The sequence below is a fragment of the Centropristis striata genome, chromosome 9 (genome assembly GCF_030273125.1).
Source record: "Centropristis striata isolate RG_2023a ecotype Rhode Island chromosome 9, C.striata_1.0, whole genome shotgun sequence".
NCBI lineage: Eukaryota > Metazoa > Chordata > Actinopteri > Perciformes > Serranidae > Centropristis > Centropristis striata.
In genome coordinates, this window is record NC_081525.1 from 32,045,171 (window position 1) to 32,062,870 (window position 17,700).

Consider the following 17,700-nt stretch of genomic DNA (forward strand, 5'->3'; position numbering starts at 1 on the left):
AGTGTCCACAAACTTGTTTTTAGCTGTTTTGTCTGAAAAAGCTGTGTTCAAGACTCATGGGAAATACAGAAACAATAATTGTATCTATTTGGGTTTTTCATCACATCATATTGTGATCCAAATTCTTCAGTGTTACAATTAGCTGGTTATTCCCTTATGGCAGATAATGCCGTATTTAATTGGTCGTATTAATAGTCAAAAGTGAAGTCCATGTATTTATGGTGATGTTCCAACTCGGAACGAATTGAAAGGCGTTGATTTTGCTGTGTTCATTTGTGACCTGTCTGAAAACATTTGGAATGGATGACCAAATAGTGTGACAAAATATTGTGAAAATCGGTAATCCCTCATGTTTTGTTTGTCTTTATTTCATTTATTTATTCAATTTTTGTAACTAAGCATCATATTTAAATCAATAACCATGATGAAAATAAAAGTGTCTAAAGTAAGTTTGACATGAGTGCAGATCTATATTTTAGAGTTAGAGATTCAGGATCATTGGGACACAATGGCAATAATAATTATAATAATAATAATTATTATTATTATTATTATTATGATAGTAATAACAATTTTGAGAGACAGATGTATGCACTGGGTGATCGTTTGACAGAGTGACGCATGTTACGTAAATAATCACTAAAGATGACCCATGAGAATACGACAAAAAAAAGTTTTACATAATAAATGTCAATGTGTAGGATTTCCGAGCGGCACTTGAAAGCAGCATTTCACCCGTCAAGACGGTTCCATGGGTATTCCCATATGACGTGAACGCAGCACAAAACGACAGCAGGCAGAGGTGAAAAGTCTGGATCATGTTTTCATTCCAGCGGAGGCATACTTGAACGATAAAGGACATTGTAAATAAAGATCAACAGGGCGGTTAGCAGAGCACGTCGAGGTCTTGTCCACAACGAGAAGACATTGATGTTGTTGTTAGCCAGCCAGCTAGCACAAGCTGAAATTTGTTAGCTAGCTAACGGAGGACCCTGTTAGCTAACCGCCACCATCATCGCTCCTAGCCAGCTGTGCATCGCCCTGTCTTCCTACGATGGGAAACGCAGCAACTGCCAAGAAAGGCAATGAGCAGGAAAGCGGTGAGTACCTGAAAACCACCCAGCTAACCACCTAACGCCAGATATTGCACAGCGTGAGCTTCCTTATAAAGTGAGTGTAGAGCAGCCTTTAGCAGTTGTTCTCCAGTGTTAGCAGACACTACAGTAATATGGGCTGCAGAGAAGAACCATTTTTGGCAGGGCAGTTTACAAGGTGTGTTAGCTCCGTCGTAATGGTGTCTGTTTGCTTCTCACTTGGAAACAGTGGAAAAGATGATGCAACTAGCTAGTTATTGAATGTGACATTTGAGCAGATGACAGTAAGGTCCTCCCCATCCTGCTGGAGGTTTCCCACAGCACTGAATTCAAAAAGATCCTTGAAATGAAAGGTTGTGTTATCGTTCACACTGTAACGTGTAACTGAAGTTATCAAGGCACCATGTTTAATTTCCAAAGAGCTAATATCAGCTGGCTGGAGTCAGATAACATCAGCAAACACTGGTTTCTGCAAAAGCTGCAGTACAAGGCCTAGTCACTGCTAACAACAGGTACCTGATAACGACTAACAGAGAAATGGACCAGATGGCTGCTTGATGTGGTTAAACCAGGCTTATGATGGTGAATAATGATGATGAAACAAGTGTTTTGGTATCTAGGGGTGCAAAATGGCAACATTTTCTGTCCAACCTGGTTAACACTGAAGTCAGCTGTCAACAAGTTTACTGTAAATCAAAATGTTATGTCTAGACCACTGCTTTCTTGCAGTGACATTAACCTGTTCTGTTAATGCTATAACATCAAGGAAAGGTAGCTCCCGTCCTAGTCCAATTGCACCTGTTGAACAGCAATTTTGTAATCTGACGTGCTCCATCAATCACTTGAAAGCAGTAGCCAGGGGGCACTTTGTTGTGTTTCGTTACATTTGTCAGTAACAACCAAGCTAATCCACTAAACTGTCTGTCTGGAGAGCACTGATCTTGACCTGCTTTCTGATTGGCAGTATTCCATCCTGTCTCTTAGCCTTGTGACTTGAGCCACCAGTAGTTTCTGCAGGGGGAGGGAGCTGAGGATTGTGTACTATAACACTGTGATGTAAACAGCAAGCTATAGAAACACACGCATTGTTGGTGTCATTTAGGTTTCTGTTTGCATTTAAGGTATTTAGATATTCAGAGGGGCCCAAGCTGCCTTAACCCCCCCCCCAAAAAAAAAAAATATACACTAGCAAAAAAAAAAGTATGCAGCATAGGCCTGTCACAATAATTATGTTCTTGACTTATTGAGGTCATGGCCATACATCATGAACTATTGCCTCTTGTGTTTACGTGCATGCTTGTTTACATAAGATTTACATAAGAAGATCTTATGATAGGAATGTCACCACAATGATGCCAGAATAAACATCAGGGTTTCCGCTACCGTTGTAAGATTTAGGCACAGCCCTGAAGTCGAATGAACAGAAAAAAATTATGTTGATACACATTATGCTTGCATTATTATGCTATTATGTTGTTTTATCAGTGGCATAAAATGGGCTTAATATGACAATATGATCAGTTATTGCAATTATTTCTTGGACAATTTCACAAAAGTAGTTATTGTGACAGGCCTGAGGTCAGTTTGTTAAGGTGACTTTAGGCGTGGGGTGAACTGCATTGTTAAACTTTACCACCAGAGAGCATGATACTCTGGAGATAACTTTTCTCTTATTCAGTCGGTGGGTGTTACAGGCCTACAGTTTCCTTATCAGCACTCTGAATGCACAGCAGCTGTGCAATGTTTTTTTGACATAACCTTAGGAGGCTGGCCTTTTTGTGGGCTTTGCTTATACTTTTGTCAAAACAGTGTCACCATTTACATTTGAGACCAATACATTTTTTTCCACACCACATAGACGAGGTGTACCGTAGACGTGCAGTTGGCTGCTGAAACTGAAGCAGAGTACTTGAACAGGAAGCTTAACTTTATGTGGTTAGCCAAGCATTGCAGTGCACTTGGCTGCATACAGGAAGTTCGTTTCACTCATTGGTCTTCAGTTTGAAAACAGTTAGTTTTCCTGTGAGCCGTTTCCCACACACATCAAGAAATTTGTCAGAGAATGGCCCAAGGAAAGGACCAATCCTTCGCCAGCCGCTTTTTCCAGAGATGCCGTAAGAGTATCCCAGAGCAGAGAGGACAAGAGAGTGAGGTGCCTCTTATCTCTGAGTTCACCATCATGTGGGATAAGTTCAGTAAGTTCAGTGTGTTGCTTTTACACTTAAAAGGTGTTCGCCGCTATCTGCAGCTCTGAGCTTGGCGAGTCTCAGCTTGTGTTTGTAGGAAAGACTAACTGAATTTCCCCTCGGGGATAAATTAAGTAATTTTGATTGATTTTGATTTGATTGATTGAGACTACACCTTGCAGGCCTTTTGATTTGTTTGATGAACCATTACCTTTGAATATGTTTGTTTTTTTTAATGTACATGGTTGTTCATTAATTCGTCAGGTCTTAAAACTTTAAGCACGCATTCTTGAGCCAACAGAGGCGTCAGTAAAAGTTGCTTTGTATGCAGGCCATTTGTGGTGCTTCAGTCGCTTGCATCATCTTAATATCTCTGTCCTGTCATTTTTGTGTACTGTTTTGCAAGTATGAAATGTGTTTTATGTGTGTTTTTTTCCAATGTCTTCTCAGTCACTGTTGTTTTATAGTCAGATGTCTGTAGTTTAACAATATTTTGTTTAGTGTAGTATAGTAAAAGTTTCTTCTAATACTGGTTGGAATGAAAAATAAAGTTAGGTCTAAATATTGAAGAATTGAACTCATATGAACAGAAATATCCATTCATTGTTTAACTGTAAATACCTAAAAACCCTTGACCCTTGAGTTTTCATAGTCAGTTGAAGAAAAAAGTGAAGAAATGTGAATGATAAGGCCGTCTTCTACAGTGTCATTTTGTTGTGTGTTGCATTTAAACCACTTTAATCTCAAATGTTCTTGTTTTAAGCACTTCATAAATGTCTCTTCCTCTCTTTCTCTTCTCCATCATTTCCATCCATGTGGGTCAATGTTCCTGCAAACCCTTGGTGAACTGTAGAGACTTTTGGTATGCTCATTTTCCCATGAGCCATCCAAAGTCACAGAGAGTGTTTATTCTGCAGTTTAGGCTTACCAGGCTTTTCTTATGCTACCTTTCAATTTTAGTTTAAGGTTAATTAGGATAGTGTGTTGACAAGAGTTGTTCTGATACCATTATTGAAAAGGCCTTAAATGTTGGATTGGGTATGTTTGTCTACATACCTATCTGATATCACTTTATCATATAATAATTTATGCCACAGGAACAACAACAACACTTGTCACTCTGTACCTGATCCGTATCTGCAAAATCTTCACTGCACATGTGCAGCTCTCAATAGAGTTGAGATTATTTTAGAGACTATTTTTGCTCATAATTTAATTTTTTATGCGAACAATACATCTCTTAGTTGGTTGGCTTTATTCCAGATTAAAACACTCACTTGTCAGTGGAGGAAGTGGCCATCAAAAAGTGGGCTCACAGTTGAGCGCTATTTCAGACACAGCAATCTTTTTTTTCAGAGCTGATGATGAAAGTAGAGAGGTCTCACTTCTTTTTCCATTTCTGTTGAGAGAGCAATTCATATTTTACACTGGAAAATAGCACCAGTTAAATGGCGCTGGGCACATTATGCAAGGATTTTGTTTCAAGGGGTGGCATTAATGTTGCCATTAATTTATTTAGGCCAACAATAATAACAGTCTTGCTTTTTTCTTTTTTTACACACTGGTATCAGTATTAGCCAACAAGTTAAAGCATTAGCATTGGTGTCGGAACATCTCTACTGTTAACGGCCATAGTCCTTTTATGCCAGGTATGCATGTAAATCAGCAACCACCAACTAGACATTAGATACCTGCCATGACTCTGTGACTTTGGACATCTCATGTCTGCTGTGACTTTCACAATGCACTGTCTATCTGCTGCCTGCACTGTAGCCTCAGTTATGTTCTGCATTTTGTCTGTTTCTCTGCCCAGTATTACTGCCTCCCCCTTTACTCCCACCTATTCCTGAAAGGGATGCAGAATAGCTTGTCTTTGAATTGGCTTATTCTGTAAAGTCCACAAGAGCTCTTTGCATCACTTTATTAATCCGAATTTCCTGCTTAGATGTGTGGTTTTGAGTTTTGTTTAGGAGATATTTTTTGCTTTTTATTCAAGTATAGTCCTGCATCCCCAGTACTTGACATTTGCCTGACCTTAAAGTGCATTTATTTCCTTGAACATGTGAACTGCCTTTGTTTATTTTTCCTGAAATACGTTAAACTGGCCCAATTTGTTATTTCCCTCAACATGTTAACTGTCCTTGTTAAAAATGCTTATTGTTAAATCACCCTTCTGTCTGTTTTTATAGTGAAAGAGTTCTTAGCTAAAGCCAAAGAAGATTTTTTAAGAAAATGGGAGTGTCCACCACAGGTAAGCCCTTCACTATGAGTACTTCCTTTCCCTTAACTTGTTGAACGTGACCGTTTCATGAGGCAAATTGATAAACATTTTGTTTGATAGTGCCTGGGCCACTTCCTGGATCAGATCTTGATTTGAATGTTAGCTGATTGCCTAACTGTACTGTGTCACTAAGAGGCACTTCTTGTGAAAACATCTCCCACCAGCTCATGTGTTTTTACTCACTGTGACAAAATGTCATACCAGTTGCATCTATAAGAAGGGCAATTACAGCAACTTACAAACAGGAATTAAGCATTTTAATACATCAGTTTGATGCCTTCACTATGCTTCACAATGTTTCCTCAGAGCACAACTGGCCTGGATGACTTTGATAGGTTCAAGACTCTGGGCACTGGCTCGTTCGGGCGAGTTATGCTTGTCAAACATAAAGAAACAAACCAGTTCTACGCCATGAAGATCTTGGACAAACAAAAAGTAAGTGTGTGGTCCTAAAGAGAACTTTTTACCCATCTCATAAGACCAGTGTCGCAAAGCAGGGAAGTCTCTGAAAAGCAAACTCCTGCATGCCTGACAAATAATTACATAAATGCTGTGCATATCGTAAAAGGAAATGGAACGCTTCCTCTCATGCACTGCCGGCACGTTATCACTGAAAACCTCAGAGGCGTTTCACATGAGAGCCTCAATATTGAAATACTGATGTGAGAGTGGTTGGAGGAGGTTAACGTGTCCTCAGTGCGTTGCTCATTTAGCAGCACACTGACTGTTCTCTTGAATTTCACACAGTTGGCTTAAAAGGTAATGCTGTCTGACTTTCGGTTTTAGCTGCACTGCTGAAAGAATTAGACTCTTTGTGTGCTTTATTAGACCATCAAAGGGTTCTTAAAGGGTGTGTTTTCACTTTTTTTAATCTCACATGCTACTACTAATCATCTATATTTTCCTTATACCATTTAGGTTTTCAGTACAGTAAGCAAATTAATTTGCGAGGCTAGAAACTTGACATAAAGATGGTCATTTATCAGAATAACTTTCATGGCCTAGGACCTAGCAAATTAGGACATTCCTTTCCATGATATCTGCTATTGACTGGTGGTTACAATGCTGTTGAACACATGACTTCCAAGTCTTTAATGTCCAAACGTCCCACAAACTCATGTATGCACCAGAGGGGCTGATGTTTTAAAAAGCACATTCAACCATGCAAAAGACAAAAATAAAAGAGAACATGATATTAACTCTGATAGATTAAGTTAGAAGTCTGTGCAATGTGCTTAAAACATCTTACCGAAATGCATGGAAGCCAGCAGCTGACTGGAAAGGCGAATAGACACCTTTCCAAGATGTAAAACAAAAATATACCTTCAGTACTTCTATTGTGGCTGTCTTTTTCAGGTGGTGAAATTGAAGCAGATAGAACACACACTTAATGAGAAGAGGATACTTCAGGCTGTCTCCTTCCCTTTCCTCGTCAGATTGGAGTACGCTTTCAAGGTACGTGCTAACCCACATGGTCACCCGTGTTTTTCTATGTTTCACCAAGGAATCCTATCGTTAATCCAGCAAACCTTTTGTGTTCACTTCTAACAGTGCTACAGTACGGTACAGTACATCTCAAATTAACCAGCCAAATACATGTTTATGGTAAAACAATGACCTCAACACACCTATAATCAGTGTTGGGGGTTAGGTGACTTGCAGCCTATATACTTCTGTAATGTATTAACTCTACAGTCATTGCACAGCCTTGTCTTTGGCCCATAACCTGAATCTCTGCATGCTATTAACAGTATGACAGGTGCAATATCGTCTTTACAGCTTGATGTTTGATTACAAGTAAACATATGATTCAAGAGGGTACCAGGCCCCATGTATATACACTAACACGTTCAGAGAACATGTCATTTCTTTTGCCAATTAACTGCAATAAAAAAGTTGAATATTTGAAGCACTTCTGACAGCTAACTAGGCAAAACCATATTGGGCAGCTGATCGTATAATTTACAGTACATAATATTTCAACAAGCAAACCGTTCCCTAGGTCAATGTTTAGTTACTTTCTTTCATGATTTAAAGGCTGTCCTCCCTGCCAACCACAACAATAGGATTGGATACCTTCCACAAGTACGCAGCTAACGTTACCCTCCACAGAGTAGGAGCAAAACATTGACAGGGCAAATGCAGGTTTTCGTTTCTTTGGCAGCAAAAAAGTAATGGTAACAGATTGCTTATTGTAAAATGTAACTAAATAGCTTAGTCCAAGGTTATTTGAATTGTAAAACGAACGCATTTTGTTGCTCGTTAAAACAAAAAAGGAATCTTACATGTTACTTTGGAACACGTCACCCCCAACACTCCCCAAAATGTGCTGCTTAAAGGTTTGTTGCTTTGATTAACAGGACAACTCAAACCTCTACATGGTGATGGAATATGTTCCCGGTGGAGAGATGTTCTCACATCTCAGACGTATTGGAAGGTTCAGGTATAGAGCACATTTTAATTATTTTATTTAATACATTTTAAGTATTTTAGTTTTGAGTTTTGATTCTGAGTGCTGTATCAGCCACTGATGGCTTTTACAGTTTTCACTTTACTCACTGTGGTCTGACAGTGTCATGGATGAAATAGCTTGAGCTTGAGGTGCCTATAGAATAGTTGATTGAGAGGTGACTCATGTTCATATATTGCACCAGTGTCTGACTGTCCACCCTCCCTTCTTTCAGTGAACACCATGCAAGATTTTATGCAGCTCAGATAGTACTCACCTTTGAGTACCTTCACTCCTTAGACCTCATCTACAGAGACCTGAAGCCTGAAAACCTGCTCATAGATCAACATGGGTATATCCAGGTACACAATCTGCGGAAAGTTAATAATAGTAATAGAAATTAAATGGGAAGGGATCAGTCATCAACAGGCTATGTCTCTAAACTATTAGCTGCAACTGACAGGGTGCAGTAATCAGAAACTATGTATTTTGACTTACTTTTGAATGGCTATATATTAAAAAAGGCAACTTAAAATGTAGTCAGTTTGATCCAAGTCATATTTTTAATAAACCCTACAAAGGTTCTTTTGATAGCCATGGCTCTGAAGTGGAGTATGTGTAAACTTTACCCTTACATACTTTTCTTATCATGCTGCTGCTCTTTCTTCAGGTCACAGACTTTGGCTTTGCCAAAAGAGTAAAAGGCAGGACCTGGACATTGTGTGGAACTCCTGAGTACCTGGCTCCAGAGATTATCCTCAGCAAGGTGAGCCTGTTACACATCTTGTTACAATGCAGTAAGAATGTATACATACAGTAATTCAAGCACAGTGGTTTCCAAAAGAACAGTAACAAGTGCTCCGATACGACAGACCTCTGCCAGGGGAATGCCCTATTTTGCAATTTTAACACCTTTTATATTCATATTTTGAGGAAAAAATAAAGAATTCTAGCAAATATCTAGAATTCTTTTTTTGCATAGTAACCCCAAATGTATGTCAACTCTGCAGTACAAGGATCATTTAACATATAGGCAAGACAATTCATATGTTTGTAGGTTCAATTCAGTTCAGCTGAGCATGCTCTTCACTTGACACACACACAAAACTTAAGTCAAAAAGTCTTTGAAACAAGCAAGAATTAAAGCTGGCTGCACTATAGGCCAAGATGTCCAATTACTTTGTTTCCTAAAAACTGTTTATGAAGGGATATAATAATTGCACCAGTTATATGATGCATATGTAAAAACTCCAAAATGAAAGCCAAGTGCAGAGCTTGCATCTCAAGAAACATTGTGTCCCTCACTCTTTATATCTGACTTCTCTGTATGTCTCGAGCCTTTTTCTGACTTTCATTCCCAGTCGTTATCTAAAGTAGTTTTTTAATGTTAAATTTAAGTCAAGAAACCAACCTACAGCCTTTGGAAAATAATCGATTTCTTTTTCTGTTTCTGACTCTTCCAGGGCTACAACAAAGCTGTGGACTGGTGGGCACTTGGAGTTCTCATCTATGAAATGGCTGCTGGTTACCCTCCTTTTTTTGCTGATCAGCCTATCCAGATCTACGAAAAGATTGTTTCGGGCAAGGTAGACAGAGAGTCACTCGCAAAGTCTTAGAGTTTAAGTATTTATCAGCTCTTTACTTTCCTCCAGGCTTTCTTCTTGCTCTTTATACACTGTAACAAAGCATGTCATATCAAATGGATGAATAAGCCTTGAGTCTCTGTGTTGATCTGACTTGATAATCCTGAGTTCCATTCCTTTTGACACCCCTGCAGGTACGATTTCCCTCTCACTTTAGCTCCGACCTGAAGGATCTGCTGAGAAACCTGCTCCAGGTTGACCTGACAAAGAGATTTGGCAACCTGAAGAACGGCGTGAATGACATAAAAAATCACAAGTGGTTCTCCACAACAGACTGGATTGCCATCTACGAGAGAAAGGTAGGTGCTTATTGCGTCATAACATGTTCTTCAGTAAATTTACTATCGTATGTTAGCAGCCAATGAAGACATTTGCAACGATCATATGCAATCAGTTGATCAGAGTTATATATCTAATAAAAAAATTGACGCATTTTAATCACACTTATTTTTGCACCGAGGAATGTTTCTCACTGGATGAGTTTTGATGAGGTGATATGCAATAAGAAATTTGCATATCACCGCAGCACATCAAGCCTCAAGTATCGCCTCAATGCAAAACATATAGCAGCTAGTGTCTAAATATGCTATTGCTACACTTGATGGCAAAAATTGCACTGGTCTGTTGGACTTGAACAAAAATAAACAATATTTTTGTTGCTTAAGCGTATGTATTGAGTCATTATTCAATGGTACACTAAAAATCCATGTGAAAAAAATTACTTCTAACTGTTCTCAGGTCAAATATTTATATGCGATTAAAATGCAATTAATTTTGATTAATTAATTACAAAGCCTCTAATTATTAGATTAATTTTTTTAATCCAGTCCCAGCCCTATTATCTAATATATCTGCCATTTTGAAGGACACTGACGTTTATCAAATGTTTGAAGGGTCAACACAAAAATATCCACAACATAATTTACAAAATTTACAAATTAAAACCCTTGTTTTGCACGTAGGTTTATATTTTTGGGGGGTGTAGGGGTATAGTGGGTGCTACATACCCCTCAAAGGGCAAAAACATTAAAATAGAAAAGGACTTCAACAAACTGTTGACCACGGACGCATGGATGCAAAATTGCCTCCATTAAAGTGGCACTATGCAACCTAAAAAGCACTTGTTGCAATCTTCCATAAAATGGAAAGAACATGAAGCAAAGATGCATGGTTACAGCATATAACATTTTCAACAAAAATGTATGGAGAAAAAGCACAAATTGGTGCATAAAAAAATCACCAGAATGCAGAAAATTAAGTATTTCATACTCTAAATTTCTTAGGGGACGAACCCTAAACCTACGCTTGTCATATTTAAATCAGGAATCAGAAAACAATGTCTAATTCTCTTCTGCATTGTCAGGTTGAAGCCCCATTCTTGCCAAAGTGCAGAGGACCAGGAGACACAAGCAACTTCGACGACTACGAAGAGGAGGACATTCGTGTCTCACAAACAGAAAAGTGTGCAAAAGAGTTTGCTGACTTCTAGTGAGTGGGCAAGAGTCCAATCAGGGCTCACATGTTTTGGGATATTTGCACTCTCCTGAGGGTTAAGGTGGAACTGAGGCTGTCACCTGTTCAAAACAAATGCCTCGTTCCTTCATTCCACACAGCTGAATGAGGTCTTTCTTGCCATGATCCTGCGTGCAGTTAGCACTAACCTATACACAGGCACATTATGCAGACACCCCTTGTGCTGCAACACAAAAATACTAGACCACGTTGTCATCTTTTGTCTGTTTCCTTTTGTTTTTTTTTGTATTATGTTTGCCACTTTTGAATAGCCTCCTTCCTCCTTTTTTCAACCAAAAAATTATTTGAAAAGCAACATTAAAGCTAAAATTACGCCCATTTTCAAATGGCACAAAGTTTGATTGATTGTATTAGCTGGTATTGCACATATTGTGATTTAAGCTTTGGGAAAATAGAAGGGATTTTTCGGTTTGTTTGTTTGATGTTCTAACCTTGAGTTTTGCCAGTTATATGTCGTCTGTTACATGCCCGGATGTGTTTTAGGGTTCAGTTTGTTATTCATTAAATCATGAACACTTTAACCATACTTCATCATTCTGGTGTCCTTAAGACCTAGAACCGTGTATTTGTGCATATAGAAATATACATAATATGAGACATAAGATTCAAACACTTTGTGTTGTTAAAGCATGACCAAAATCCAAACAAAGAAACTGTTGTTTAGTGAAGGAGAAAAGCAACACTGCTGACTTCTGAAGTCCTGAGTGTTTGCACTCAGGCTGGATTAACAGTGACAAGTGTTATTATGGAGCAGAAACTTGTCAGTGCTGTATTAACTCAATTGTAGCATTGTTTTATCCATATCTGGTCACGCCTCAGACTAGGTGTGGTATTAAATGAAAGGACTGAGATGATATATTTTTCAGGTACAGCTCTGTTTCACAAGGAAGGAAAACTGAAGGGGTTTGAGTATATCACTCCACACAACAGGTCTCTGTCTTTGGTCCACCCAGAAATGTATGAAGTGCATTTTTGCAGCTAAAAGGTCAGTTTGTTAGATTTTCTTGAGAGTATGTTGATTTGGATGCAAAGCAGTGTTGGTCATATGGATATGTTGTGTCCATTCGGGGTTGCTATTCGATTTTATTTCTTTTCTTTTCTTTTAAATTGTGCTTTAGCAGAGCACTCGGAAGACATTGTGGAACTGCCATATTTGTTTTATTTTAATTTTTACTTTTGCATGTTTGTTATGTTTGTACAGCAGTGTCACAACAAGCTAATAGTGCCCTGAAAGTGTTCCCGACTTTTTTTGTTGTTGTTTTGCTGTGTTTCGTTACCTTTAAATAGGCCATTTTTATCTGAGTGACAAATTCCTCTGCAGAATCCCATGAGAGCAAAACTAAACCATTAACTATGAAATAATAACAGAAAACTCAAATATATCATAACCTTAAAGTATTCATTCATCTTGGTCACCACTTGGTTGAAACATATACTTACCTCAACTATAGCTTGTAATCTCTTTGCGTCTTTTTTTTAACCAATTTGTACACTGTGATGGAGCAATATTTGCTCATTCTTCCTTGTAGAATTGCTCAGGCTGAGTCAGGTCAGTTAGAGAACGTTAGCAGACAAAAATGTTTTGGTCTCGTTACAGATTTTAAAAGGGAATATGGTCAAAAGTGTGAATTTTGAAGAACATTTCTTTCATGTAAATCACTCCTGTTAAGTTATTGTCTAGACATATTTAATACATATTTTCTCCCCTCAATAGAAATATAAGTTAATGAGGGATTTTTCGATGCTGAGCACCATTCATTTTCCATGAATTCTAACATATTTCTTGTCCTTGCCGCTGTATGTAGTCATCCCTGCCTCCGCAAACTCCTCACCGGTGTGAAGGGTTGACGTGTATTTGACAGGTGATCATAAACTCTGTATGTCAAAGGTTCAATACCTACAAAGCCAAGGTGTCCACTTGTTGAACTTCCAGATGTCAGATGATCTGTGATGTCTCTGATCCATTGATTCCCTAGAGGGAAGTTTGTCTCTGCCGTCCACAGGGGGTCAGAGTTGGAGGTCATTTCTGCAGGTCGGACACTCAGGGTTGTGGGGAAATCAAAGTTTTACATGTTGTTGGAAACAATAATGCATTGTTGACAGTCTTTCAATTTAACATCTTAAGTCTTCTGAAGTTTTGATCGTTATTTGACACGGTGCTCCAGTGTTTATAGATGAGAAAAATGGAATTTAATCAAGTTCAACAATCTTCGACAACCAAATGTGAAAAAGGTTTGGTGACTGAATGCTTTTTTTAAGGTACTGATGTACTGTATGTTGATATTGGCTATGCCTGAATTTAAACTTTTTTCATATATTGAGCACATGTGACATTTTATTTAGACCTGATTTCATTTCAAAGGCACAACTGTTTATTATGCTACTTTTATTTATATTGGAGATGTCTAATAAAATTACATTTTAAATGTTTAAACCTGCTAGTTCTCGGTATATAGAAGGAGACTCCAACTGTTTATCACAGAAGTGTTATAAACAGTAAATATATTGGATTATTTATTTGTACCACTTTTTTTGTTTGCCCTTATTAAAAATAAGAAATTTATAGAAATGAAAATATATTCCACACTTAACACACATTGATGCCTCTCAAGCCTATTCAAAAATTGTAGCCTTTTAATTTAACTTATTTTCCTCTTTTTCTTAATCTTTGTTATTTTATTTCTTTAAGTAGGAAATTAACTTTATTAAAGAGCATCCAACATTATTTTCACAATTTGAAGGATGAGCAGAATGTAATTGCAGAATTGATGAAATGTTTTATTTGGACAAACTTTGAAAACTACACCTGGGAATTCAGCATGTTTCAATCCAAACTGCCTGTGTGTAAATCTTCCCATAAAAATGTGTAGGAAATCCACAGCTCTTCTTATGTGTCATTAATCCCCCCATGTGTGTAATCATGTTTGTCATATTTGATGTAATAATGGCACTTTTCCCTGAGCCACTTCACACTCCTGACTGAAGGACATCAGTTTATGAGTTCTTTGTAGCTAGTCACACATGCCAGTATGGGATCAATAATCTGAAATGTGTCCGTATTTAGTTTGTGGGATATTTTGCACATCATTTAGAAGGCTGACACGTTTTTCCCACCCATATTTACTTGTGTTTGCAAGGGGAATATACTTTGCTGTAGCAGATTTTATGTAACAAAGGATATGTCACTATAATAAATTCTTTTTATTAAAAACTACAGTTGTTGGTGTTCAATGTGATGAGAAATGTGTGGTAATTGCAGCGATGTACTTCAGCAGGTGGTTGATCGTGCTGAACTACAAACGCTGGCGTTGAAATAAAAGAAACTACACTTCCCATGATTCTGTGTTGTCGTGGGAGAAGGAAGCTAAACCGTTGACGAGAGGCTAGTTGCCTTTACTTGATTACATCTTGATTTTATCAAATTAATAACACCGTTTATTAATTTGTAAAATATCTCGGTGATTAAAAAAACTTTTTGTTATCGTAAGTAGGTGAATAGCTTGGAGGAACTGTTGTTGTCACGCCAGAATCATCTGAAATAAGGTAACTGTTAAATTCTGTATTAGCAAACCGAGCTAACTTTCCCTGTTAGCTTAACGTTAATACGAAGAGGCAGCGATGCAATATTGACTGTCGTCCCTTAGCGTGTCGTACTAAATAGCTATTTTTTACTTTATGAATATTTCAATTAGGGCAATATCAGTTGTGTGTATCATTATTCTCTTTATTATCATTCCAGCTAACAACGTGAGTTTTTGGTCGTTATTTCCACACTATATCTCTCCCCGCTGTCAGTCATTGAAACAACACTAGCGTTAGCTTTGCTTTTGCTGTGTTTCGGTTGTTATTGTCATTTTACCTGTTTTAGCAACTGTACTGTTTTACTGTCATTTCAGTGAAGACACCCAGTGACTGTCAGACCGCGGAAGAGAAACAATGCTGGTATTTGAGCTGCCAACCCACTAAGTTCTCCAGGAGAAGACATCTGATGAAAAATTACTGCAACGTTACAGATTGTAAGAGACTCATTTAGGTTATTGTGGCCAATTTTTGAACTTAAAACCTCATGTCCCCAGAGAAATCTTCTCGAGTCAAAGCATGGTTTCCGTTGTGAAAGTAAACACAGCTCGTGGTGTCAATAAGCTTAAGACAAATTAAGTTGCTGCTGTAAACCCTCAGATCCTCTTTTTATATACAGTCTATGTTAAGTAGCTTCATCAAGAACTCGTGTTGTGCCCATGCACTATTTCACTCACTCTTCTTCAACTCACAAAGATGCCAAACATGCCAGACTAAAGTTATGGACAACACCTAAATTGCATCTACATTGCATGTATTAAAGTGCTAAAATATAATAACTTTCTTGTTGCTATAGCAATCATACACAATCTATTTCATGCTTGTATAATGCATATGAAAAATGTTTTCACAGTGTTTATGTCGTTATTTTATGTATAATTTGTGAGGAATATTACCATTATGTTTGTGAAGTTATACATGTTGTATTGCCTTTTTTAAAGGATTCAAATAACATTTATTTTGGCTAATGTTATGTTCATATAATAGACTATGCTTATTTTACAGCATTGTAAAACATCTGAAAATATTGTAAAATGCCCACAGTGATGTGTTTTGTGTGACCAACAGTCCCAAACCCAAGTATATTAAATGTAAAATGATGAATAGCAGCAGGAATTTCATAACCTGGAACCAGAGAAATGTTTCGTATCTTTTCGTTATACTTATACTAATCTGTTGATTGACTATTGTCTGATAATCAACTAGTTGTTTCAATTCCTCCCCTAAGATGTCTTAAGATACTAAATACTGTCAATGTCAATCTAAATGACAGAATTATGTGTATAAATGAATGCATAAACCATCAAATACGTTTAGCTGATCTTAGTTTTGAATATTTTACACTTGCATATTTGCAATAAACAAATGTAACAAGCAGCTGCAGAGTATACATTATACAGTGAACATGAAAAGTTTGAAATAGTACTTTGATGTTTAATCTAAAGTATTTTCTGTAGCTTCAAACCACATTTACAGTCTTTGTCAGTAGATAGTTTGCAGAGTTGTCGACTTGTAGAAAGTTTCAGAAAAAAACAAATAAGTGAACTTTGAGTTTTGAGGTTATAAAAACTTGTAAAAACATGTTTTTGACACTATTTAAGGTGACTTTTATGTTGGATATTCAACATTGAGTTGAAGTTGCTATATTTTATGTCTATTGTAATTTGATTATGATGAATTTATTCATTGTCCCTTTTCTTTTAATAGCCGGTATGGAAGACAAGGCAAATGGCTCTGTTGACACCAAAAGGTATTGTTTACAACTACTGTACGTTGTTGTTTACTGAAATATTTTAAGAGTGTTTGAAACAGCTGTTGCAGTCGACTTTATATGCACATTACTTTTGATTGTGACCCCACAGCCCAGTGGAGAACGGCCAGCTGCCGGACCCTGCCAACTGGGGGGTCGCTGACGTCGTCAATTACTTCAAAGCAACAGGATTTGAGGAGCAAGCCACAGCTTTTCAGGATCAGGTTGGAATGCTCTCTGCTCAAAATTCCTGTCGTGATGAAAACAAACTAGGATGCCAGTCAAATATTTCTTCCTCCCCCTGACAGGAAATCGATGGCAAGTCTCTGCTCCTGATGACGCGTAACGACGTTCTGACGGGGCTGTCGATCAAGCTCGGCCCTGCACTGAAAATCTATGAGTATCACGTGAAGCCGCTGCAAACTCAACACCTGAAGAGCAACGCCTCGTAGCACCGCAGGCCGTCCTAATGACCCGCCTCAATGACAATCATCGTGTCAGGAGACTCCAGGTTAGCTGCCACTTCACAAAGACTCCTCTGGCCACAGTGGCACCTTAACAGGATTTGAATGCTGTATATTTTTATAAGCGTGGACCCCAAAAATGGGTTGCACATGGAGTCAACTCAGCTGTTTACCCTTTCAGCCATTCTTATTTCTGCTGCTTGAGATATGTATTTAATTTTTTGTGTATTTTATTTAAGAGAAGGAATTTTGGGGTGGATACTGTGCAGGTATGATTTGTGTGTGTGTGTACGTATGTGTGTGTGTGCAAAGTGAATTAACCCATGTTGGTTTAAAAAAAATATTTGTATATAAGATGATATATAGTTGAAAACTGTGTATGTTATCATACCTGAACACTTTGATACATGCAGAAAATGATTCTGGTGCATCCCGTTTTGCCCTAAAATCCCTTTTTATGCTCTAAACTGTGCAGCTGAGTCCATGAATCGTCCTTAGCATGAAACAATGAAGCGTTTTGTTTTCCAGACACAATGAGCCAACCGAAAACCTCTTTGTTCCTGCACACCTACATTGTCTAGGCCCAAGGCTCTTGATATGAAAAATATTTATGTGTATATATTCTTATTATGTTCCTACCTGTGGTGCTTTCAGCATTGTCACAAAGACAACTGTATTGAAGTGTTTATGACCAATGTATATGTGCAACATAACACTGGAG

General features: G+C 37.9%; 2 protein-coding genes across 3 annotated transcripts; both read left to right on the plus strand.

Moving 5' to 3' along the window:
- The first annotated feature begins 783 nt into the window (after positions 1-783).
- prkacba (protein kinase, cAMP-dependent, catalytic, beta a) lies at positions 784-14,071 on the plus strand. Of its 2 annotated transcripts, none has more exons than XM_059340892.1 (10): positions 784-1,100; positions 5,470-5,531; positions 5,868-5,996; positions 6,918-7,016; positions 7,922-8,004; positions 8,246-8,372; positions 8,681-8,776; positions 9,474-9,596; positions 9,788-9,952; positions 11,017-14,071. In XM_059340892.1, the coding sequence occupies exons 1-10, from the start codon at positions 1,055-1,057 to the stop codon at positions 11,140-11,142; spliced, it is 1,056 nt and encodes a 351-aa protein (XP_059196875.1). In that variant the 5' UTR covers positions 784-1,054; the 3' UTR covers positions 11,143-14,071. The 2 variants fall into 2 exon arrangements, with proteins under 2 accessions (XP_059196875.1, XP_059196874.1); XM_059340891.1 differs by lacking the exon at positions 784-1,100 and adding an exon at positions 2,731-3,289.
- Positions 14,072-14,536: 465 nt separating this feature from the next.
- Positions 14,537-17,651, plus strand: samd13 (sterile alpha motif domain containing 13). Its single transcript, XM_059341922.1, has 5 exons — positions 14,537-14,729; positions 15,083-15,202; positions 16,473-16,515; positions 16,628-16,739; positions 16,824-17,651. The coding sequence occupies exons 2-5, from the start codon at positions 15,175-15,177 to the stop codon at positions 16,965-16,967; spliced, it is 327 nt and encodes a 108-aa protein (XP_059197905.1). The 5' UTR covers positions 14,537-14,729; positions 15,083-15,174; the 3' UTR covers positions 16,968-17,651.
- The last annotated feature ends 49 nt before the right edge of the window (positions 17,652-17,700 follow it).

Coding starts and splice junctions, on each gene's coding strand:
- prkacba (XM_059340891.1), top strand. CDS start 3,157: ATGGCCCAAGGAAAGGACCAATCCTTCGCCAGCCGCTTTTTCCAGAGA. Junction 5,997..6,917: donor AGATCTTGGACAAACAAAAA/GTAAGTGTGTGG, acceptor TGTCTTTTTCAG/GTGGTGAAATTGAAGCAGAT. Junction 8,373..8,680: donor ATCAACATGGGTATATCCAG/GTACACAATCTG, acceptor CTCTTTCTTCAG/GTCACAGACTTTGGCTTTGC.
- samd13 (XM_059341922.1), top strand. CDS start 15,175: ATGAAAAATTACTGCAACGTTACAGATT. Junction 16,516..16,627: donor GGCTCTGTTGACACCAAAAG/GTATTGTTTACA, acceptor GTGACCCCACAG/CCCAGTGGAGAACGGCCAGC. Junction 16,740..16,823: donor CCACAGCTTTTCAGGATCAG/GTTGGAATGCTC, acceptor TCCCCCTGACAG/GAAATCGATGGCAAGTCTCT.